This window comes from Megascapheus bottae, chromosome 5 (assembly GCF_031878675.1).
Source record: "Megascapheus bottae isolate mThoBot1 chromosome 5, mThoBot2.hap1, whole genome shotgun sequence".
In the NCBI taxonomy this organism is placed as follows: domain Eukaryota; kingdom Metazoa; phylum Chordata; class Mammalia; order Rodentia; family Geomyidae; genus Megascapheus; species Megascapheus bottae.
In genome coordinates, this window is record NC_143513.1 from 40,737,998 (window position 1) to 40,762,493 (window position 24,496).

At 40.1% G+C, this 24,496-nt stretch overlaps 1 protein-coding gene across 4 annotated transcripts; it reads left to right on the top strand.

Annotated features, from left to right (window-relative positions):
• The first annotated feature begins 652 nt into the window (after positions 1-652).
• Positions 653-24,483, top strand: Rint1 (RAD50 interactor 1). 4 transcript variants are annotated; one of them, XM_090332959.1, is made up of 15 exons: positions 653-804; positions 1,138-1,180; positions 5,249-5,433; positions 7,932-8,173; positions 10,346-10,519; positions 10,610-10,753; positions 11,273-11,429; positions 15,344-15,454; positions 15,548-15,773; positions 16,247-16,384; positions 18,174-18,373; positions 21,965-22,179; positions 22,403-22,583; positions 22,658-22,776; positions 23,961-24,483. In XM_090332959.1, the coding sequence occupies exons 1-15, from the start codon at positions 763-765 to the stop codon at positions 24,154-24,156; spliced, it is 2,373 nt and encodes a 790-aa protein (XP_090189085.1). In that variant the 5' UTR covers positions 653-762; the 3' UTR covers positions 24,157-24,483. The 4 variants fall into 4 exon arrangements, with proteins under 4 accessions (XP_090189085.1, XP_090189084.1, XP_090189083.1 ...); XM_090332957.1 differs by lacking the exon at positions 1,138-1,180 and adding an exon at positions 1,545-1,646 and having other exon boundaries at positions 787-804; positions 23,961-24,480; XM_090332956.1 differs by lacking the exon at positions 653-804 and adding an exon at positions 1,545-1,646 and having other exon boundaries at positions 23,961-24,480.
• The last annotated feature ends 13 nt before the right edge of the window (positions 24,484-24,496 follow it).

Genomic DNA, 24,496 nt, shown 5'->3' on the forward strand with positions numbered 1-24,496 from the left:
CAGCATTAAAGACCTAAACTGGGTGCAGTGGATCATGCCAGTAATCCCAGCTACATGAAAGGAAGGCCTTATTCCAAGCCAGCCTGGGCAAAAACTCAAAGGCCCTATTCACAAAATAACTAAAAGCCAAAAAAAAAAAAAAGGACTGGGGTGTGGCTCAGATGGTAGAGCAAGTGGCTCTGAGTTTAAACCCCTGCATTGCTGACAATACAAAACAACCCAAAGAAACACGTAAATGCTAACTTTCTTTGGAAATCTCCCAACTAAACGGAACCCAATAGTTTTACCTTGAAGCTTGTACTCACCAAGTTTGCTCACATTCTCACACTACCTGGATATGATCTCCTTTGTACATATATGTGTATGCATATAGGTGTATGTATTCCCATACATATAAAATATAATCATATACATAAACACACACATATAAGATTAATGTAGACTATAATGGCGTGGTGGAGGAATATCTTCAAGGGCTCTCATTAAGAGAGGCAATGAAGCAAGAGGGGCTCTGTCGAGGTGGGTCCTCTCTCGCTGGCTAGGGGAAGGAGCAGTCTGAGCTGCTGTTCCGACCTCCGGCCAGCAGGGATCACCGCAGCGTAGGCCAGCGCCTCAGCGGGTCGGCCTCTCTGAGCTGAGAGGACGGAACCATCGAGACGACGAGAGGAAGTCCAGGTGGCGCTGGAGCCCGCGGCTGTCCCTGCAGGACCGGGCCGGCCACGCTGGCTGCTCGGGAGGGTGGACGGGTCGCGCGGACACAGGATGCTCCGGGCGGGGGAGATCGGCGAGGCGGCCGCAGCCCTGGTGAGGCGGCTGTGACGACCCCGGGACGGGTCTCGGGTGACACCGACCAAGGCCGGGGAAGCTTGCGGAGAGAGATGCTTCCCGCGCGCGCCTCGGGAGGGCGGGCCAGTCAAGTGGCTCGGGGGCCCCGGGGAGGTCACTCCTGACCCCTGGGGAGGCTGTCAGAGGGGGCGCCGAGGTGGCGAGCCGCCTTTGGACCCGCACCCGACAGCTCTAGCCGCCCCTCGGGCACCCGGACCGCCCCTCCTCCCGCTGCGTCTGCCTCCCAAGCCCCCAGTCCTTCCCACCACGGCTGCAGGCTTCATTTGTTTGTCGTCCCTGTTTTCCTTCTAGTGCTGCTCGGAAAGCGGTGACGAAGGGAGCGTGGAGGAGAAAAGTAAGCAGGCTCCGATCCTTCCTCCTCCCCCCCCCCCCCCAGCCCTTTCTGCCTCTCAGCTAACTGAGAACCTTTGCCGGTGCCTTTCAGGGGAAATGTCCATGTCTGAGCCATTTAGTGCTTATTTGATCATCAATGTTGGTTGTCACCGTGCGCGTATTTTTGTCTTTCTGAAATTGTGAAGTATGCTTTGGAGAAGAGCCCTTCCTGACCCCCTACCTCCTGCAGGGGCTGGTGTGGTTTCACTGGAGCTCTCTGCCTGTCAGGCAACACTGGACCTGCCTGTCACCTTAGGAGTGGGGAGGAATTACCCATCGGTGGGAGATGGTTACCACTGTTTTCTTTTTTCTTCTTTTCTCACCAGGCTTTTCAGGGACTTTTGGTCTGAATTCGATTAATTTGTTTGAGGAGTGGAAAGGGAAAAGCAAGTAATAGCTCTTCTATGGCTGGAGGATCAGTAATAGTGGTAAGAGAAAGGGTGCTCACATTAGTTATGTTGGGAGTACTGGTTGGTGCTTAAGGTTGCCTCAGAAAGAAAGCGCCAATCTGTTGTTTCCACATTCAGCTCCTTTTCTTGAAGCTTCCAGCTAAACCTCACCCTTCACCTTTCCCCTATTTGGATGCCTGGGAAGTCTGAGGCCTCTCTATCTGTTAGTATATCTGTAGTAAAATGATAGATGCAGACGGTCATATCAAGGACTTTGTCCTTGTCTCCCTAGTGGCTCAGTCAACTATTTTGTAATTAAGAAAATGAAAAGGAGAGATATAATCTGTCAGATTACCATGGGTCGTTGTGGAGAATGAAATTTGATTAAGAATGTAGTATGAGGGCCAGGAGTTTGGCCTAGTGGTTAAAGTGTTTGCCCAGCATGTGCAAAGACCCGGGTTCGATTCCTTGGTACCACATATATAGAAAAAGCCCGAAGTGATGCTGAGGCTCAAGTGGTAGAGCTCTAGCCTTGAGAAAGTCCAAGGACAGTGCTCAGGCCCTGAACTCAAGCCCAGGACTGGCAAAAAAAAAAAAAGAAAAAAAAAGAATGTAGTATGATAATCCCATGCATTCTATCTGACCACAGTGGAGTCAGACTAATTCTGAACAATTCAGTCAAAGTCAAAAAACATTCAAACACTTGGAAGCTGAACAACACACTTCTGAATAACTCCTGGGTTACAGATCAGATCAGAAAAGAAATTAAAAACTTCCTTGAATGTAATGACAATCAGATTTTTTAATCCTTTTTTAAGTGAGTATTTTTTCTCTTTAGAAATATTTTTGGTGGGGCCGGGAGTTTGGCCTAGTGGTTAAAGTGCTTGCCTAGCATGCATGAAGACCCGGGTTTGATTCCTCGGTACCACATATAGAAAAAAAGCCGGAAGTGGTGCTGAGGCTCAAGTGGTAGAGCTCTAGCCTTGAGAAAGTCCAAGGACAGTGCTCAGACTCTGAGCTCAAGCCCAGGACTGGCAAAAAAAAAAAAAAAAAAGAAATATTTTTGGTGATCGGGGCCGGGAGTTTGGCCTAGTGGTAGAATGCTTGCCTAGCATGCACGAATACCTGGGTTCGATTCCTCCGTACCACATACATAGAAAAAAGCTGGAAGTGGTGCTGAGGCTCAAGTGGTAGAGCTCTAGCCTTGAGAAAGTCCAAGGATAGTGCTCAGGCCCTGAGCTCAAGCCCAGGACTGGCACCAAAAAAAAAAGAAAAAAAAAGAAAGGCGAATTCCTGTTGGTATTGCTCCTTAGAGTTTTGTTTTATTCCCCATTTTATCTATCATGTACACACTTCTTTTAATCCCTAAGAAATACCATTATGCCAAATTTGACTCAAGCTTGGGTTTCCAGAACTTGCTGAGGAAGGAGGAAACCTTGCATGGAATGATACGAAACAAGTACTTCAAAGAGAAAGGATTTTTTGTTTTGTTTTGTTTTTGTTTTGTGGGTCATGGGGCTTGAATTTGGCCTGGGCGCTGTCCCTGAGCTCTTCAGCTCAAAGCTACCACCCTTCCCTTGACCACTCCCCACTTCCCATTTTCTTGCTTTTTTTTTTTTTTTTGCCAGTCCTAGGCTTGAGCTCAGGGCCTGAGCACTGTCCTTGGACTTTCTCAAGGCTAGAGCTCTATCACTTGAGCCTCAGCACCATTTCTGGCTTTTTTCTATGTATGTGCTACCAAGGAATTGAACCCGGGTCTCTGTGCATGTTAGGCAAGCACTCTACCACTAGGCCAAACTCCCGCCCCCCCCCCTCACTTCCCATTTTCTAAAGGTTAATTGGAGATAAAGAGTCTCAGGGTCTTTAGTGCCTGGGCTGGTTTTGAACCCTGATCCTCAGATATCAGCCTCCTGAGTAGCTAGGTTTACAGACATGAGCTTCCGCGCCTGGCTAAAACAGTTATGTACTTTTTTAAAATTCTTTGGATATTACTGGGTTTGAACTCAGTGCCTCAAGCTTGCCAGGTTGATGTTATTTCAATGAGCTGTATCCCAGTCCTGGCAAAGAAGAATGTCTTGTTTTGCTAGTCCTGGGCCTTGAGCTCAGGGCCTGAACACTGTCCTTGGGCTTTCTCAAGGCTAAGAGCTCTACCACTTGAGGTACAACATCACTTCTGGCTTTTTTTTTTTTTTTAATATGTATGTGGTACTGAGTAATCAAACTGGGGTCTTCATGTATGCTAGGCCAAACTCCCAGCCCTTCCTGCACATGGGAGGAGTAAGAAGAAAAGGAGTTAATATGCAGTATGGGTCATGTCACCCTTAACTCTGCCAGGGAACTGTTGTGAACTTTCAGATTTCGCTAAGTTTTGAGGCAGGTTTCAGAGAGCCGTCCTGGCACAGATGGTCAGAAATAAATATCTAGAGACACCTGGAAGAGAGAAGAGTGCTCTTGGTCCACAAACTTAGGACATGGGAAAATAATTCCTTTAAAGTAGATTATATATTTGATTTAAACAGTTGTGTTCTTAAGTATTTTTTTTAAACAAAAGTGAGGATTTTTTATTTAGTATTTGACTTGTGTCACTCACTCTAAAGAGAACTAGAGCTAACTTAAATGAATTATGCTTTAATAAGCATCCTAGAGAGATAGGTTTTGGGGACTGAAAAACTAATTTATAAGACAGAAAATGACCAGTTTTCAAGCATAGAATAAAGAGTAGACTGAAAAATTTGATGCACTAAGTAGGAAGAAATCAAAGCTACACATCCAGTATAAATTGGATCGTGTCTGGTTTATTTTCCATGGAAAGAATGCCATTTTGTACAATTTAGTGGTTACTTAAGTCTTTTTTCCCTCCCTAGTATTTTCTTTCTTGATCTTCTTTGGTATTATTTTAGATAACAGCTTTGATTCCTTACAAATTTTGAAATGGTATTACGCACCATAATGCCAGTGTCTTTTGAAACCTCTGATTATCAAAGATATGGGGAATCAATCCCCCAATTCCCTGTCCCCCAACCCCCGACTCTTTCTCACTGTCTCTTTCTCTTTCTTTTTTATGGTGCCATTCCTGTTGCTTGATCTCAGAGCCTAGGCATTTTCCCTGAGCTTTTTTGTCCAAGGTTGGTGCTCTGCCACTTGCACCACCATGCCACTTACAGCTTTTTCTGTTAATTGTGAGTAAAAGTCTCACAAACTTTCTTACCCAGACTGGCTTCAAACAACAATCCTCACATCATAGCCTCCTGAGTAGCTAGGATTACAGATATGAACCACTCTCACCCACCTGGAAGGTTTTCTTTGACTAAATTTTCTCGGCTCATGAGCATTTTGTAGTACTTGTTGATGGACTGCTTTGTAGTTATTCATTCAAATATTGTAGATCTCTGTCTAGAGGTAGACTATGTATAAAAAGAGCTTTATAGTATGTATGTATATATTCATTAACTATTTCTTTCTTTTTTGGTGTGGTGCTGGGGATTGACCTAGGGCCTTCCACATAGTAGACACATCCTTTATCACTGAACTATACCCAAGTCCTAAACTTTCAAAAGAACATAAACTAGTTGCCTTGCATATATTTCCTAGTTATTTTCTAGTTCTTCTAACTCATAGTATTTGGTACTCCTTTATTGTAGGTAACATAAGTGTTGCATCACTTGTTGGAATTCAACAAGTCAGTGAAGGTACAGATGAAGATAATCTTCATTCTTACGTGTCTGCATTCATAGAAAAAGAAATTGGAAGTGACATTAAATCTTTAGAGAAACTTGATAAACTCATAGAACAAATGACAGAAAGTAAAATGCTGTTAGAGGAACAAGTAAGTATTAAATCTCATTGAAATATTATCAGTCATGTATTTATAATTAATAGAATTTGAGCAGTTGCTATTATATATATTTTTTTTTTTTTTGCCAGTCCTGGGGCTTGAACTCAGGGCCTGACCACTATCCTTGAGCTTTATCCTCAAGGCTAGCACTCTGCTACTTGAGCTACAGCACCACTTCTGGCTTTTTCTATGTATGTGGTACTGAGGAATCAAACCTGGGTCTTTGTGCATGCTAGGCAAGCACTCTATCATTAGGCCACACTCCGGCCTTATATATAGAATTTTAAAGACAGATTAAGATAAATAGTTTGATCATTTAAGGTGTCAGAGGCTTTGAGGTTCAATAATGTGCTATGTATTTTACAAATGTAAAGGATAAAGTCACTACCGATTTGAGTCTTAAAAGCATAATAACAGGAGCAGGGAATTTGGCTTAGTGGTATAGTACTTGCCTAGTATGCACAAAGATCTGGGTTTGATTCCTTACTACCACATACATAGACAAAGCCTGAAGTGGTACTGTGATTCAAGTGGCAGACCACTAACTTTGAGAAAGCCAAGGACAGTGCCCAGGCCCTGAGTTCAAGCCTCAGGACTGGCAAAACAAAAAGAAACAAAAATAAATGGGTCTCAATAGTAGCTGTAGTATATTGTCAAAGGTAAAAGATTGGTATTGTGTAAGTCCTAAGTTAGGTCAAGCAAACTGTTATGGGGCATGTTTTATCTCTAGATTTTCTGGTGTCCTGTGCTCTCAAGCCCCTACCCCTCCCTTTGATCCTCATGTCTTCCTATCTTTCCACCTCCCCTACTGCTGGCCTCTGTGTTTACCTGGTCCTGTCAGCCTTTTCCAGTCTTTCAAGTCCTTGTGGAGAATATCATATATGTGGTCTACCTGCAGCCTTACCTGGCAGACTTTCATTCCTTCAGCTGTACTTCCAAATTCTCTCCCAAATTCACTCCCTCAGCTGTACTTCCAAATTCTCTCCTAAACACCTGACCTGGATATTCTGCTTTTTCCTTTCTCAGACACAAAAAGTTGAATCCATCTAGTTGAATCTGTTGAATATTCTATCTGGTATTCCCAAACATCTGTTACTATTTTTAGCTCTTGACATAGCAGATGCTTAATCTAAGATAGCCCTTACGCTCAAGTCATTTCCGTGCCAGCTCAGTAAACTTGTTTCACTTTTAGAATTTTATCCTTTGTTTTTGAACTAGTCTAGTTTTCCTAGTAGGCATTTGTTCTTTACTTTGGCTGACAGCCTTAAAAAAAAAAAAAAAAAAAAGAATATCTTGGCCAGGAGCCAGTGGCTTATGCCTGTTCTAAGAAGTTGATATTTTATTATTTTTTTCCAGTCCTCAGGCTTGAACTCAGGTCCTGAGCCCTGTCCCTGAGTTTTCTCAAGGCTATAGCTCTACCACTTCAGCCACAGGGCCATTTCTAACTTTTTCTATGTATGTGATACCAAGGAATTGAATCTGGATCTTCATGCATGCTAGGCAAGCACTCTACCACTAGGACAAACTCCTGGCCCCTGAGCTAGCATTTTAACCACCAAAAAAGCTGAAAGTAGAGTGTGGCCTAATTGGTAGAATGCTAGTCTTCGAGTGAATAAATCTAAAGGACAGAGCCTAGGCCCTGAGTTTATGCCTCAAAACCTGTCTGTACACACTTGGAACACACGCAAATTGATCTTTGAGCTGGGCATAGAAGTTCCAGGCAAGCCTAGGTATATAATGAAATTTTCTGAAAAGTACAAAAATAATGGAAGGAAAAGTAAATATATTTCCAAAAATACTTTTTGTTATCTGGCTCTACTTTCTAATTTGTCATTTACTCTGTTTTGGTTTTGGATTTGATTCTGGTCCTGGGTGTTATCCCTGAGGTTAGTGCTCTATCACTTGAGCTACAGCACCACTTCTGGTTTTCTGGTGGCTAATTGGAGATGAGAGTCTCACAGACTTGTACATGTGCTGGCTTTGAACTGTGATCCTCAGATCTCAGCCTCCTGAGTAGCTAGGATTACAGGCATGAGTCATTGAAGCCCAGCTTCATTTACTCTTTTTTGTGTGTTTATGTGTGCCAGTTCTGGGACTTAAACACAGCTTGGGTGCTGTTTCTGAGCTTCCCTTAGCTTTTTCCATTCACAATTGGAGTTCTATCACTTGAGCCATACCTTTAGTTCTTTTGCTGGTTGAATAGAGATAAGAATCTCTGTATTGGTATGCTAAGCTAGCTGAGCTCCCAGAGTGGTTAGGGTTATAAACATGAACCACTGACTGTAGGAAGTAGGCACCTCTTTCTATATACATATATGTATATATGTATGTTTCCATATATACATTATACTTTTGGGTTTAAGTAACACAGGATGAAGAAACCAAACCTTTTTCTTTGAAATGTGTATGTGGAAAGTAATGAATGAATTAATTAAAAAAAAGCTTATGGAAATTTTTATCAAATTGCTACTTTTTTCTGGTATGGTTAGGTACTTACAGTTTCATCAGAAATTCCTAAAAGAATTCAAAGTGCCTTAGAAAATGCAGAAGAATCAAAACAATTTCTTAATCAGTATCTGGAGCAAGAAACACATCTCTTCAAGTCCATTAACAGTCATTTGCTGACTGCACAGCCCTGGATGGATGATCTTGGGGCTATGATTAACCAGATTGATGAGATTGAACGGCATCTTGCTTACCTTAAATGGATTTCACAAGTTGAAGAACTAAGGTAAAATGGGCCTTTGTTCTCATAATTATTATTTTCTTCTGCAGCTGTGTCTTATGAGTATGTGTGTGTGTGTCATTAAATAATTGAGTTAATTAAATATTATAATAATTTAATTTTACCAATTGTTATGAAAATAGCATTATGATAATGATTCTTTTCCCGTATTGTGAATGAGTATAAACTTTTCAGGGGCTTAATTTACATTTAAAAGAAAGTAATCTAAGTAACTTAAAATTTTAAGCCTTAGTGTTGTGTTGTGTACTTGGGGTTAAAAACTATTATTTATAATGCCAAATGAATAAAACAAAACAACCCTCACTTTGGTATAGGTCTTCCATTGGCATAGGTATTTCTGCTTAATATCTAGAGATTGTCACTTAATGAAGTATATTGCTCTCTAGAATTTGGTGTTTTGTGGAGATTATCAAATACTGACTGTATAATAGATAGGGCTGGTGGATTATAGATCTATAACCCTAGCTACTCAGGCAGCTGAAATCTAAGGACCAGAGTTTGAAGTCAGTGTGGTTTCAGCATCTAAACCTTGAGCTCAATTCTCAGGATAGGCAAAAAAAAAAAAAGAAAAGCTTAATTTCTGGGGTCACTAGTAACACGATAATTTTATGCACACCTCTTTTAATGTAAAATTCCTCATGTATATATATATAACTCTTGGATGAACTTTCTCCCTATGGCTTTCCAAACAACATTAATGGTTGCTGTTATTCCACAGTAAGAGTTACAACAAAGAAAGAATGTTTCAGTATAAGTTAGCATGGTATAGTATCTAGGCTCTGGGTTTAAGCCTCAGGACTGGCACAAGAAAAAATAAGTGTATGCCCCTAGGTCCCTAGGTTTTGTGTATTTCTATTTCCAGCTTACTTTTGGGATTCTGGCATTTCTCGTCATCTCCAAATTTCATGAGTGTGTGTGTGTGTGCATGCGCTGATATTGGGACTTAATCTCAGGGTCTAGGCACTGTTAGCTTTTTTGTTCAGGCTGGTGCTCTACTACTTTGAGTCCTGGCACCACTTCTGGCTTTCTGGTGGTTAACTGGAGATAAGAATCTCATGGACTTACCCAGGAGTATGGCCTAATGGTAGAGCTTATTTAGCATGCACAAAGACCTAGGTTTGATTCCTTAGTACCACATACATAGAAAAAGCCGGAAGTGGTGCTATGGCCCAGGTGGTAGAGAAATAGCCTTGAGAAAGCCCTAGGACAATATCCAGGCCCTGAGTGGCAAAAAAAAAAAAAAAAAATCTCATCAACTTTTCTGCACAGGCTGGCTTTGAACCATGATCCTCAGATTTCAGCCTCCTGAGTAGCTGGGATTACAGACATGAGCCATCAGTGCCTGGCAAGGATCTCAGCTTTCTGAGTAGCAAAAATTACAGGTGTGAGCCACTGGTGCCTGTTATATCTGTTCATTTATTAATCACAATAGTCTTTATTTTAGTAGAGTGCTTAACTTGGAATATATTCTTTGAAGTAGAAATCACATTCTACAGGAAACAGAAGATGAAACTGAAGATTATCCTAGTTGGTCATACAGATAGATGTTATCCACATTCTCCTCTTAGTAAGATGTTGAAACCTGGGTTTGATTTCTAATACTGTGGTATACTTATAAACTGATTTTATAAATGGTAACTCTTGTACAAGTACTTAGAAATAGTAAAAATATGAATATTTTAAAAAAGAAAAAGAGCCAGGCACCACTGGTTGCTTATGCCTATAATCCTAGCTCTTTAGGAGCCTGAGATCTGAGGATCAAAGTTCAAAGCCAGTCTAGTCAGGAAAGTCTGTGTCTGATCTCCAATTTACCACTAGAAAACCAGAAGTGGAGCTGTGGCTCAAAGTGGTAGAGCACTAGCCTTGAACAAAAGAGCTTAGGGACAATGCCCAGGCCCTGAGTTCAAACCCATGAAAATAAAGGAAAAAAAAAAAAAAGCATAAATGACATCTCTAAAAGAAAGCCAAGAAAAGTGAGTTGTGTGCTCTTGGGAGGAGGGGGTCAGGTAGAGGAAAGCACCCTGAGTGTGAACCACTGCTCTTATAAAGATGACAAGAATTAGAGGACTTCAGGCTCTGGCGTGTTTTACAGGTGAGAGGTAAAACTGTACCTAAATTTAAAATTATTTTGAAGAAATTATTCTTTCTTGTTTGCAGTGATAACATTCAGCAATATCTGATGACCAACAATGTGCCCGAGGCTGCTTCTACCCTGATGGCTATGACAGAACTTGACATCAAGCTCCAGGAATCATCCTGCACTCATCTTCTTGACTTTATGAGAGCCACAGTTAAATTCTGGCACAAAATTCTAAAGGACAAGCTTACAAGGTAAGCTTTACCCATTTTACTTTCAGGTAGCTATTTAGCGATCATTTGATGACATAGTACTGAAACCTATGCCTTTGTTTTCTATTGCAGTGATTTTGAGGAAATCTTAGCACAGCTTCACTGGCCATTCATTGCACCCCCCCAGTCACAAACTGTTGGCTTCAGTCGACCTGCCCCTGAGATATATAGTAACCTGGAGACATTGTTTTGTCAGCTGATGAAGCTACAAACCTCGTATCCTTGTTGGAAGGGAAACTTAGAAAAAAATTATTTTCTTCCTATCATATATTTGTGGCTAGGGAATAAAAGGTTTTCAAAGTGGCCAACTAGCCAAATGAGAATCCTGGATTGGACTGGATGTGTAAATGACCACAGAGTTGGGGTGTGTTCTCTTATAAAGTGAATTGTAGGTAGGAGGGAGGGCTGCCAGAAAGAGTTTTCAGATATGCAACTAACCAAGTGTGGCATCATATACAGGTCTGTTGAACAAATAGGCAATGAGAAGAAGAAAACCTTCAACAAAGTATTAATTTAATCAAATGATTTCTTGAATTTATCTTCTTAGTTGTTATTTTAGGAAAGAGATTAATGACATTTTATGCTTTATTAGATTCATATTTAATGTAAAGATTGCATGTTTTATGTGATGCAATCCATATGTAGTATTGACAGGCTTGTTGGAGAAAATTGTGTATGTATACATGTGCACCTATATACACTTTTGGTTCTTTTTCCTTGACTTGGCTATGTTAGAGATGAATTACTTACTGAGCCAAAACAACTCCCAGAAAAATACTCGCTTCCCGCATCCCCTTCTATCATCCTGCCCATCCAGATTATGTTGACTCCTCTTCAGAAGAGGTTCAGATACCACTTCAGAGGCAACCGGCAGACTAATGTTGTAAGCAAGGTGTGTTCCACCAACTCTTACCCTAGATTTTTATTTTACATTTATTTATTTTTTGTTTCTTGAAAGCATCTTGCCTTGAATATATATGTAGCCCAGGTTGGCCTTGAACTTGAGATCTCCCTGTCTCCACCTCCAAAATACTGAGATTATAGGCAAGAGCTATCATGCTCAGCTTATTTTGGGATTTTATTAATGGTAAATATCAAGACTTTCTGTTCTGTACTTATACCAGTTTAAGTTAAAATCTGCTTCTGTTCACATTTTCTTCTAAAGCACTAAATTCCTATTTTGTCATAGCTTTTTATAGATATAATTGGGGACTTGTATTGTTATGTTAAAAGATTAGTTTACTCATTGGCACTTCATCTAACCAGTTTCTTAAGTTAGTCTTTGGTTGTGCCCTTGCATTTCTTGTAGTGGAGTTTACTACTGGCTTCCAACATATTTCATTATACAAGCTTCTCCTTTTGACTTACAATTTTTTTTTAACCAGTCCTGGGGCTTGAACTTGGCCTGAGCACTGTTCTGGGGCTTTCTCAAGGCTAAGACTCTACCACTTGAGCCACAGCACCACTTTCAGCTTTTTCTATATAGTTGGTAGGAATAGACACAAGACTAGAACCCAGGGCTTCATGCATGCTAGGTGAGCACTTTACCAATGGGCCATGTCCTTGACTTACAAATATGTTGAAAAGAGAAGTTGAATTCCAATAGATAGTGTATTAGCTTCTGAATAGAGGTGCTAATGTTAAAATGATTTATAACTAGCAAGAGAGAATACTGGGATAAATTATGTAACTAGGGTTTGTTTTGTTGTTTTTGGTGCTGTTTCCAGAATTTGAATTGAGGGCCTAGGCACTGTTTCTTACACTCTATCACTTGAACCACAGTTCCACTGGGGCTTTTTCTTTTTGGCAGTTGATTGGAGATAAGAGACTCACAGACTCTCTTGCCTCAGCTGACTTTGAACTGCAATTCTCAGATCTCAGCCTCCTGAGTAGCTAGTATTATAAGCGTGAGCCACACCAGTGCCTAGCTTTGAGTAACATCACCAACATTTAAAAAAAAATTTTTTTTAAGCTGGCTACTGTGGCTCACACCTGTAATCCTAGCTACTCAGGAGGCTGAGATCTGACGATCGCGGTTTAAGGACAGCCTGGGCACTAAAGACCAGGAGACTGACTCTTATCTCCAATTAACCGCTAGAAAAATCAGAAGTGGCACTGTGGCTCAAGAGGTAGAGTGGTAGTCTTGAGCTGAAGAGCTCAGGGACAACACCCAGGCCCAGTGGTAGGGTGGTCAGGGTGGTCGTCTTGAGCTCAGGGATAGCACCCAGGCCAAGTCCAAGCCTCATGACTGACCCAAAATTTTTTTTTTGCCGGCCCTGGGGATTGAACTCAGAGCCTGGGAACTGTCTTTGGGCTTTTCTCAAGGCTATTATATAGCTCTACCACTTAAGTCACAGCACCACTTCTGGCTTTTTCTGTGTATGTGGTACCGAGGGCTTCATGGATACTAGGTAAGCACTCTACCACTTGGCTATCTCCTGGCCCTTAAACATATTTTTAATAGTTATTTTAAGATAATGTACTATCTGGGAGCCAGTGGCTGAGATCTGAGGATCACAGTTCAAAACCAGGTGGGGCAAAAAAGTCTTATGAGACAACAAGAAAACCACAAGTGGAGTTGTTGCTCAGATTGGTAGAGTTCTAGCCATGAGCAAAAAAGTGCAGGGGCAGTACCCAGGCTCTTAGTTCAAGCCCACAACCAACAAAATAAATAAAAGTTAAAAATAAAGGTGATGTACAAAGAGGTTGCACAGTTACATAAATCAGGTAAAGAATATATTTCATTCTTTTTTTTTGTTTTTTCTGGGGCTTACACTCAGGGTCTGGGCACTATCTCTGAGATTCTTTTGTACAAGGCTACCACTCTATCACTTGATCCGCAGTACTGCTTCTGACCTTTTCTGTTTGTGTGGTACTGAGCAGTCAAACCCAAGGCTTCATTCATGCTAGGCAAATACTCTACTACTAAGCCACATTGCCAGCCCTACATTTCTTTTTTTTTTTTTAGGGGGGAGGGGGTGCCATGGGGCTTGAACTCTGGACCTGGGCCTGTCCCTGAGCTCTTCACTCAAGGCTACCACCCTACCCTTGAGCCAACCCCTACTTCCCGTTTTCTAGAGTCTCAGGTTCTTTTGTGCCTGGGCTGGCTTTGAATCTCAATCCTCAAATCTCAGCCTCCTGAGTAGCTGAGCTACCATGCCTGGCTATCCCTACATTTCTTTATGAACAATGTCACCCCATCTCTTCCTCTCTCCCAGTTTTTCCCTCCCATCCCTACCCACAAATTATATAGTTAATCTTCAGCATAGTGTCTAGTGAGAATTACTGCTACATTTGTTTACCTGTTATCCCTCCACTTCTGTGCCCCCCCATACCCCCCAAAGACAGATAAATGAACAAATAAGACAAAATGAAACTGAAACAGCAACAAAGAATAAGCCTCTTGTTTCTATTTCCTGGAGTTCATTTTGATAAATATTTTATATGATCAGATGCACATAGACATTGTGCCTTGGTGTTCCTGTCCTAAGAGTTTCCTCCTTTGGTTTTACTATGTGCAAATGTCTAGAATCCTGTATAATTTATCCTGTCCCTGTGTGTTTTAGGCCTGGTTTCCTCATGAGAGAAAGCATGTGCCATTTGTCTGAGCTTGGTTTACCTCACTTCATATCATTTGTTTTAGGTCCATCCATTTCCCTGCAAATGACGTATTCTTTCTAGTGGTTGTGTAAAATTCCATTGTGTCACCAATCACCAACATTTTAAACAAGGGACCATACCAATATATACTGGGTATATTGTTCAGATTTTTAATTGGCTAAAACCAGGTCAAATCTTAGTCTTGGAATCTATGAGGAGGCAGCTACTACCTTGCCTATCTTTGAGTTTTGCTACAGTGATGTAGTCCAGGTAGTGGGGGTTCAGTAAATATTTTGGATTGTTAAGTGTCGGGTTTTATACAAATAAATTCATAGGCATCAGAGAATTTTAAAGAAATCAAGGGATAGGTAATTCTGTTTGTATGGGAATAGATTTATTTGTCCTTTTGGGGTGTTCTTGAATGGGTATTGGTCTGTAGAAGAGCAGAGTCACTTAGTAATAGGTAGTAGGTGAGACAAAGCAATAAGCTAAAGTTGTAGCACAGCATTGAAAATTTGATAAGAAAGAATGTTAGCTGCTTTTTGAAGCGTGGTCCCAGTGGATCTAGTACTGTTATCAAACCTAAATTGTATCAACCCAAGGTTTAGTTTCCCATAATTTATTTTTTGTAGCGCACAATAGGGATTTACCATTTAGTAAATGGATGCCAGAGGCTGAACCCAAGGCTATGTACATGGTAGATAAGTACTCTAAGACTGAGATATATACTAAGCACCAATATGGCATTTTAAATTTTATGAATTTATTAACTAATTTACTTTAATGGAATTGTTGGGGGATATACTGGTTAACATATGATAAGTCTTTTGGGGGGCTCAGTTGTGGGGCTTGAACTTTGATCCTGGTAGCTGTCCTTGAGCTCTTCAGTTCAAGGCTAGTGCTGTACCACTGAGCCACAGCACCACTTCCAGTTTTCTGGTAGTTAATTGGAGAATCTCAAATGCCTAGGCTGGCTTTGAACTGTGATCTCAGATCTCAGCCTCAAGTAGCTAGGATTATAGTCGTGAGCCACTGGTGCCCGGAGATAAATGAGTCTTCATGAGTTTTAAAGTTTAGAGTAGAATTGGTGCTGTTAGGTATAGGAATTTTCAGCAAATTGTGTTGTGTTTATAATTACAGATATTTCACTATAACTTTCTAGCTAAAATAACTATATGGAATTCAACATTTTACTTCCTTCCTTAGCCTGAATGGTACTTGGCTCAGGTTCTTATGTGGATTGGAAACCATACACAGTTTCTGGATGAGAAGATTCAGCCAATATTGGACAAAACAGGCTCGGCAGTAAATGCAAGGGTAAAAGAGTCCTAAGTGTTTCAGTTTTATAATTGTACGTGTACCTAAAAAATTCATCATTTATATACCTTATGTTTATGTGTTTTCTTCTAGCTTGAGTTTTCTCGAGGCCTAATGATGCTTGTCCTTGAGAAGTTAGCTTCTGACATCCCTTGTCTACTCTATGATGACAGTCTCTTCTGTCATTTGGTGGATGAAGTGCTCTTATTTGAAAGAGAACTGCATAGTGTTCATGGCTATCCTGGCACTTTTGCTAGTTGTATGCATATTTTATCAGAGGAAACCTGTTTTCAGAGATGGTTGACTGTGGAGAGAAAATGTAAGTATTTTTGTGGCCTTGAGCCACAGTGTCACTTCCAGTTTTCTGGTGGATAATGGTTAATTGGAGATAAGTGTCTCATGGTCTATAGTGCCTGGGTTTGTTTGCATAGCAAAGTCATCATTCAGCCAGGTGCCTGTGGGTCATGCCTGTAATCCTAGCTACTCAGGAGGCTGAAATATGAGGATCATGATTTAAAAAAAGCCTGGGAGAAAAGTGAGACTTTTATCTCCAATAAACTACTAGAAAAAGCCAGAAGAGGCACTGTGACTCCAGTGGTAGAGTGCTAGTCTTGAGCACAAAGTAGCTCAGGGACAGCACCCAGGCCCTGAGGTCAAGCCCTGGAACAGGGGGAAAAGTCATTTCTAAAACAAATTATGGATTGAAAAATTAGGAATGGCTATAATTACTTGTGACATAATCTTTTTTTTAATATATATTTTATATGTGTGTGTGTGTGTGTGTTATGTTAGTTGCTCTTCAAAAAATGGACTCAATGCTTTCATCAGAAGCTGCCTGGGTATCACAATATAAAGATATCACTGATGTGGATGAAATGAAAGTTCCTGATTGTGCAGAAACTTTTATGACTCTACTCTTGGTTATAACTGGTAAGTATAAGCCTTTTAAGATGGAACTTTGTCTTAAAAATATGTGTGTGCTACCTTAACATTATACAGTGGTTATTATCTTCAGATTCAGCTTTTAGTAAGAATCTAGGACAGTGTGGGTACTGGGGTTTGAACTCAAGGCCTTGTGCTCTTGTTTGGCTTTTTCTTCTTGAGCCAGACCTCCATTTTTGGCTTTTTGCTAAGTTATTTGGAGGCTTTGTCTGCCTGAGCTGTTTTCCAATCTTGATCTTCAGATCAGCCTCCTAAGTAACTACAGTTATAAGAATGAGCCGCCAATGCTCATCTAAGAATGTAATCTTATTGTTGGACTCTTGTCATTTGGCTTTTTTTTTTTTTTCGTTTCTTTTCTTTTTGCCAGTCCTGGGCTTGAGCTCAGGGCCTGGGAACTGCCCTTGAATTTTTTCAAGGCCAGAGATTTACCACTTGAGCCTCAGCACCACTTCCGGCTTTTTCCTATGTATGTGGTACTGAGGAATTGAACCTGGGTCTTCGTGAATGCTAGGCTAGCAGTCTACCACTACACCAAACTCCCGGCCCTTTGTCATTCAGCTTTTAAAGTGTCTTCAGAAAATGGTGATTGACTTAAATTTTGATGATTTTGTATTTTCTTTTTAAGAGGTGGGGATTTTTTTCTTTTTCTTTTTTCCCAGGCCTAGGGCTCGAACTCAGGGTCTGGACACTGTCCTTGGATATCTCTAAAAACAATTTAAAATGTTGGATGCCTATCTAGACATTTCCTATCAATAGTTATACCTTTTTTTGTTTTGTTGGGAGTGGGACTTGAACTCTGGGCCCAGGTGCTGTCCCTGAGCTCTTCAGCTCAAGGCTGCCCCTTGAACCACAGCCCCATTTCCCATTTTCTAGTGGTTAACTGGAGATAAGAGTCTCACAAACTTTAGTGCCCAGGCTGTCTTTGAACCTTGATCCTCAGATCTCAGCCTCCTGTGTAACTAGGATTACAGGCATGAGTCACCGCACCCAGCTCGGCTTTATTCCTAACAGTAAGGAAAAAAAACAAAACAACAACAACAAACACTAAAACTTAAAAAAATAAAGAAAAAAAAATGTGATACTGAAGTTTAAATTCAGGACCTTGTGATAGCTAAGCAGGTATTCTACCACTTGAACCATTATACTTACCTCCTTTTGCATTGGTTATATTCAAAGTATTCACTTTTATGCCTGGGCTGGTCTGGAATATCATATTCTTTTTTTTTTTGCCAGTTGTGTGGCTTGAGCTCAGGGCCTGAGCACTGTCCTGGGACTTTTTCTCAAGGCCAGAGCTCTACCACTTGACCCACAGCACCACTTCCAGCTTTTTCTATGTATGTAGTACCGAGGAATCGAACTTGGGCCTTCATGTATGCTAGGCAAGCACTCTACCACTAGGGCCAAACTCCTGGCCCTGGAATATCATATTCTTTTACTTATTTTTGCTGTGAGACTGGAGCTCGAATTTAGTACATACCAGCCACCTTCATTTCTATGACTCTACCTACTGAATCATGCCTCCAACCTCTGTGATACTCTTGTGTTCTATTCATCCCTTGGATGACAGGCATGTGCTCAGTGCCCAGCCACTGTGAATTGTTTTGTGAACTAGACTGGCTTCAGATGGCAGTCCCCCAATCTCCTCCTCCCATCTACACTATAGGCTTGCGCCACCAATCTTTTAAGAAGTCTATTATGAAAAAAATTTAAACTAGCACAGAAGTAGGATAGTATTTTAAAACCAAGTATCCTCCGTCTGTTTTAATTTTCTCTGCAGACAGATATAAAAATCTACCCACAGCTTCTCGAAAGCTGCAGTTTCTAGAGTTACAGAAGGACTTAGTAGATGATTTTAGAATCCGATTGACACAGGTGATGAAAGAAGAGACAAGAGCTTCTCTGGCCTTTCGATACTGTGCAATTCTTAATGCTGTGAACTACATCTCAACAGTACTAGCAGACTGGGCTGACAATGTGGTGAGTTCATGAGCTTTTACATTAAGTAATATATTTGTTTGAACTATTCTAACCTTTTGAAATGTTGCCTCTATTGTAAGCTATAGAAGATAGATAGATAGATAGATAGATAGATAGATAGATAGATGAAGAATGGCAGTGAGGTCAAGCTTATAAGATGTGATTAAAGCATTAAAGCATACATTTTTCTCAATCAAATCTCAAATTTAAACAATCTTGATTTTTTTTTTTTGCCAGTTGTGGAGCTTGAACTCAGGGCCTGCCCTTGAATTTCTGTTTTGCTCAAGGCTAGAGCTCTACCACTCAAGCCACAGCACCACTTCCAGCTTTTTTTATGTATGTGGTACTACAGACCCAAACCTGGGTCTTTGTATGTGCTAGGCAAGCACACTACCATTAGGCCAAACTCCCAGTCCAACAATCTTGATTTTTTTTTTTCAATCTTGATATTTTAATGGAGTTAAAGAGAGCTGGAAATGTAGGTGAGTGCTTGCCTGGAGTAAACAATTCCTAGATTTGGTGCCCCAGTTGCACAAACAAAAGGGAAGGGGTAAAACCCTTTGTGAATAGTTGTTTATAGAAGGAAACTTTTTTGTCTTTGTACTATGTATATTAGGCAATATTAGTAATTGATATCACAGAGAAATCATTATTTAACAATGATATAAAGAAAATAATAGGCCAGAAGTATGGCCTAGTGATAGAGTGCTTGCCTGGTATGCACGAAGCCCTGGGTTCGATTCCTTGGTGCCACATACACAGAAAAAATCATAAGTGGCACTGTGGTTCAAGTGGCAGAGCATTAACCTTGAACAAAAAGTGTCCAAGGACAGTGCGTAGGCCCAGAGTTCACACTCCATGACTGGCAAAAAAAAAAGAAAGAAAGAAAATCAGTCTCTTTGGAGATAAGAGACTCACAGATTTGTTTGCCTGGGCTGGCTAGGAAACTGTCTGCCTCCATTCTCAGATCTCAGCTTCCCAAGTAACTAGGATTAGAACTATAATCCAGGCCAGGATTTCATAAATGCAAGACCCTTCTTACTAAAGTATAAAAAGCTAGTATGCTTGCCTAGCAAGCATAGGGTTCTGAATTTGAAACTTCATGTGGCAATAATGTGTATTTTTAAAAAATGATAGTCAGGCATGATGGCTCAGGTCTGTAATCCTAGCTAATCCAGGCTGAGATGGGAGGATCTTTATAGTGCCAGCCTGGGCACTATAAAGCCCGTTGAGACTTTTTTTTTGTCTAGTCCTGGGCCTTGAACTCAGGGCCTGAGCACTGTTCTTGTGCTTTCTCAAGGCTAGAGTTTTACCATTTGAGCCATAGCACCACTTTTGGCCTTTTTTTTTTTTCTCCTATGTATGTGGTAAGGAGAAATTGAACCCAGGTATTCATGTATGATAGGCAAGCACTCTACCACTAGGCCAAACTCCCAGCCATACAAGCCTGTGAGACTCTTCAATTAATTACAAGAAACCCAGAAGTGATGCTGTGGCTCAAGGGGTAGGGTGGTAGCCTTGAGCTGAAGAGCTCATGGATAGCGCCCAGGCCGAGTCACAAGTCCCATGACTGACAAAAAAGAAAAAGAAAAAAAAGAGAGAGTGGGAAAGAAAGAAAGAAAGAAAGAAAGAAAGAATTGTGTCTCTGTTGTAATATGGGATTAATATTTTACTGTAGAGAAAAAAAATTTTTTTTTCCCTAGTCCTGAGGCTTGAACTCAAGGCCCGCCCTTGAGCTTCTTTTTTGCTCAAGGCTAGCACTCTACCACTTGAGCAACAGTACCACTGCTGGCTTTTTCTGTGTATGTGATACTGAGGAATTGAACCAGGGCTTTGTGCATGCTAGGCAAGTACTCTACCACTATGCCACACTCCTAGCCCAGAAAATCTTTCTGTTTTTAAATTAATCCAAGGAATATATTACTATCAGGGCTTCTGGTAATCAAATTTTCCAGTATGTACTTCCAATCAAAAGTAAAGAAATCTAAATATCTAAAGAAACAATTTCTTTAGCTATTTTAAATATAGAACACCTTCCACACCTTCTTGGACAGAGTACCCTCAAGTTGGGAATCACTGTTCTATGATTGATTATCTGTGAAGACACAAAAATCTGCTTTGGCCTGGTGCTTGTAGCTCATTCCTATAATCCTAGCCACTACTAATCCACAACTGAGATCAGAGGATTATGCTTCAAAACCAGCCTGGGCAGGAAAGTTCATGAGACTGTTATCTCCACTTAACCACTAGAAAGCCAGAAGTGATGTGGTAACTCAAAGGGGTCACTAGCCTTGAGCTCCCGGACAGCGTCCTGACCCTGAGTTAAAGTCCCATGACTACCCCCTCCTAAAAAATCTGTTTGGGTTTATTATATATTTTATCAAACAGATTTCATGACAGAAAACACTGAAAACTGAGATGTGTTGAGATGGTGAAATAATTACTTTCCTGAATAAAGGGGAAAATGACAATGAGTAATGTACAAGTATTATTTATTAATTTATTTATTGCCAATCCTAGGGCTTGAACTCAGAGTCTGAACAATGTCCTTGGGCTTTCTCAAGATATCAACTGAAATCTGTATCCATAATGCTAATTCTACTGAGCCAAAAAAAAAAAAAAAGAGAAACAATTTTATAGTAAAATTATGAATGAATTTATCATTAAGTCAATTAATTTGCACTCATTCATTTTGTACTTTTGTATTGTGTTTCTAATATGAGTATTTTATTCTTTCAGCTCCCACACTGCTCCATTAAGTGCTAAGCTTTTTCAATAGTATAAAATAGTCATTCTTGATTTTTATGCCAGATGATCTAATAAGAGATTCATTCCCAGACATATTTAAGCTTTAATAAAATTTGTAGAACATCATTAACTAAGTTACTTGGTGCTGTAGGCTGTTAATAAATATGAATAAGCCATTATCTGTATGTGTAGAAACTTTAATATCTAATACTGTATTAACTGGGCGTTCTGTCAACAGAAAACTGAAAATTTCAGAGTTGACCTTTAAAATTGTCCTAGTACATGGTTTTCATGATGATAATTGTCTTAACATCAAAAGTCCTTGAATCATCTTTGCACTTTTTCAACTTGCAAATGTTTTAAATAAAAACTCATTGAAGGTCTTGTATTACATAATTATCTGACTAGAAAAAGGAAAAGCAGAGTTCACATTCTATTCATTTCAGTCTACTGATAACTGTTATCAGAATATGACAACCCTGAACTATTCAATAATTCAGGATTAGAATTCTTTAGTTGTAGGTGACAGAAACTCAATTTTGAGTAGATACTAAGCAGTTACCAAAAGCCTACCATTACATGATTTGATCAACCTGAAATGTCCAAGCTAGTCAAATCTAGAGGTGGAGCAAGTAGACTGGTGATTGCCTGTGGATGTAGGACCAGAGAGAGAACTGGGTGAAGACTAAAAGTGAAGGAGTTTGGGTGGCAAGTAGTAATGAAAACGTTCTAAACTTGTGATGGATGCACAACTCTGAAAAATACTAAAACAGAATATTTCCTTGTGAACTGATACACATATTGTTTTTCAACATGTCAAAGAACTGTGTTTTTTGTTTTCAGTTCTTTCTGCAGCTTCAGCAGGCTGCCTTGGAAGTCCTGGCAGAGAATAATACCCTCAGTAAACTGCAGTTGGGACAACTAGCCTCTATGGAGAGTTCTGTCTTTGATGACATGATTAACCTCTTAGAGCGTTTGAAGCATGATATGTTGGCCCGTCAAGTAGACCATGTTTTTAGAGAAGTTAAAGATATGGCAAAGTTGTACAAGAAAGAAAGGTATGTCCTCTGTACAGCTCACCTCTTAACACTAGTGAAATTTGATCCTCAGATCTCAGCCTCCTGAATAGCTAGGATTACAGGTGCAAGCCACCAGCTTCCAGCCACACTTTTTTTTCTTATTCAGAATTCCCCAGGACAGAAGAGTACCTTGCCTAAATTTAAAAAACTTTTAAAATGATGAAGCTTTTGTGGTAAACATGAGTGTTTTTTGTCTTTACAGATGGCTGTCCTTGCCGTCTCAATCAGAACAGGCAGTAATGTCGCTCTCTAGCTTGGCCTGCCCATTCTTGCTCACATTACGGGACCATCTGCTTCAGCTTGAGCAGCAGCTTTGTTTCTCCTTATTTAAAACATTCTGGCAAATGCTTGTGGAGAAGCTGGATGTGTACATCTATCAAGAAGTAAGGAAGGGCAAACTATATTTAGGGGCGTGACAATAAAGCAGCTATATTATATGAATTATTCTTTGTTTCAGATAATCCTGGCTAATCACTTTAATGAAGGAGGAGCAGCCCAGCTGCAGTTTGATATGACTCGGAATCTTTTTCCTTTGTTTTCTCACTACTGCAAGAGACCAGAAAATTATTTTAAACAGTAAGCTTTATATTTTACAATATTTTTGTGTCCAGTTGTTACAGGAAGTCTATTCCTTTATAATAGCTCTAGAGTTCCATTAATGTACAGTAAACTCAGATCAATTAAAATTTTAAAACATTCACTGTGGGTCTATTATATATGCAGAGCACAGTGGGTAAAATAATTCACATGATTCATGACTGACCATAGAAAGTTAATCAAACTGATTATAAATTACTTAGTGGGCTTCATTTTCTTGCTTTTGGCTTATATGAAAAGTCAAGTGGTCATGCTGGTGATTCATAGTCCTAGCTCAGGTGGCTGGAATTTGATAATTGTGCCATAATTTGAAGCCTGGGCAGAAAGGTCTGTGAGACTTATCTCCATTTATACAGCAAAAAGGCAGAAGTAGAGCTGTGACTCAATTGGTAGAGTGCCAGCCATGAGCAGAAAAAGTGGAGAACTCAAAGGTCTGAGTTCAAACCCTAGTACTAGCATGGCTACCACACACACACACACGTATATGAGAATCATTGTAAGAAATATTTTTAGGGGCCTGGAGTTTAGCCTAGTAGTAGAGTGCTTGCCTAGCATGCACGAGGACCCGGGTTCAATTCCTTGGTACCACATACATAGAAAAAAGCCAGAAGTGGTGCTAAGGCTCAAGTGGTAGAGCTCTAGCCTTGAGAAAGTCCAAGGACAGTGCTCAGGCCCTGAGTTCATGACCCAGGACTGGCAAAAAAAAAAAAAAAAAAAAAAAAAAAAAAAAATATATATATATATATATATATATATTTTTTTTAGGATTTGTGACAGGGCTTGTGTGATTCTGAAATGTTCCTTGAAAACTTCTGTTGCATAAGATTTGACTATTACTGTTTTTGAATTTTCCTTAGTATTGTACTTTTCTACTATTTTCATTTTATCCCTTAATTCTCTTCTCCTGTATCCGAATCTATCTAAAACCGTAGCTACATATTTGAAGTGATAATACATATCCTCTTACTTACAATTGAACTATAAACTTCATACAGATGGGTGGTCCTTATATATTTAAAAATAATAAATCCAGGAACAGTTTATATCGAGGATATGTGTCAAGCAGGGCAAGGAAGCTGTTTAGTTTCTCAGAATGAAATTGTTGATAATATGGATGTTATGGATAATAGTTCTTTTTTCTTGTTTGCTTTTTCCATAAACAGTGTAAAAGAAGCCTGTATTGTTCTGAATTTAAACATTGGTTCTGCACTACTCCTGAAAGATGTACTGCAGTCAGCTTCAGGGCAACCTCCTGCCACAGCAGCATTGAATGAACTTGGAATTTACAAACTGGCTCAACAAGATGTTGAGATTTTACTTAATTTGAGGACACACTGGCCTGCCACTGGAAAACAATGAGTCCTTCAGAAAAGTTTTTGGTTGTTGTTGTTTTTCTTTTTTCTTTTCTATTCTCCCACACCCTTTCCCTGTCTCTTTGCTGATCCTAGGGCTTGAACTCAAGGCCTGAGTGCTGTCCTTGAGCTTTTAAGTATGCAAGACTAATGCTCTACCACTTCCTGATTTTTTTTAGTAGTTGACTCGAGATGAGTCTCACAGACATTCCTGCCCAGGCTGACTTCAAACTGTAATCTTCAGATCTCTGTGAGCCACCAGTACCTGGCAGTTGTTTTTCTAATTAAGAGAAAGCCTGTTAGATTTCACGTGTCTGTTAGCATTAAAAATTAATGAAACTGAAGAA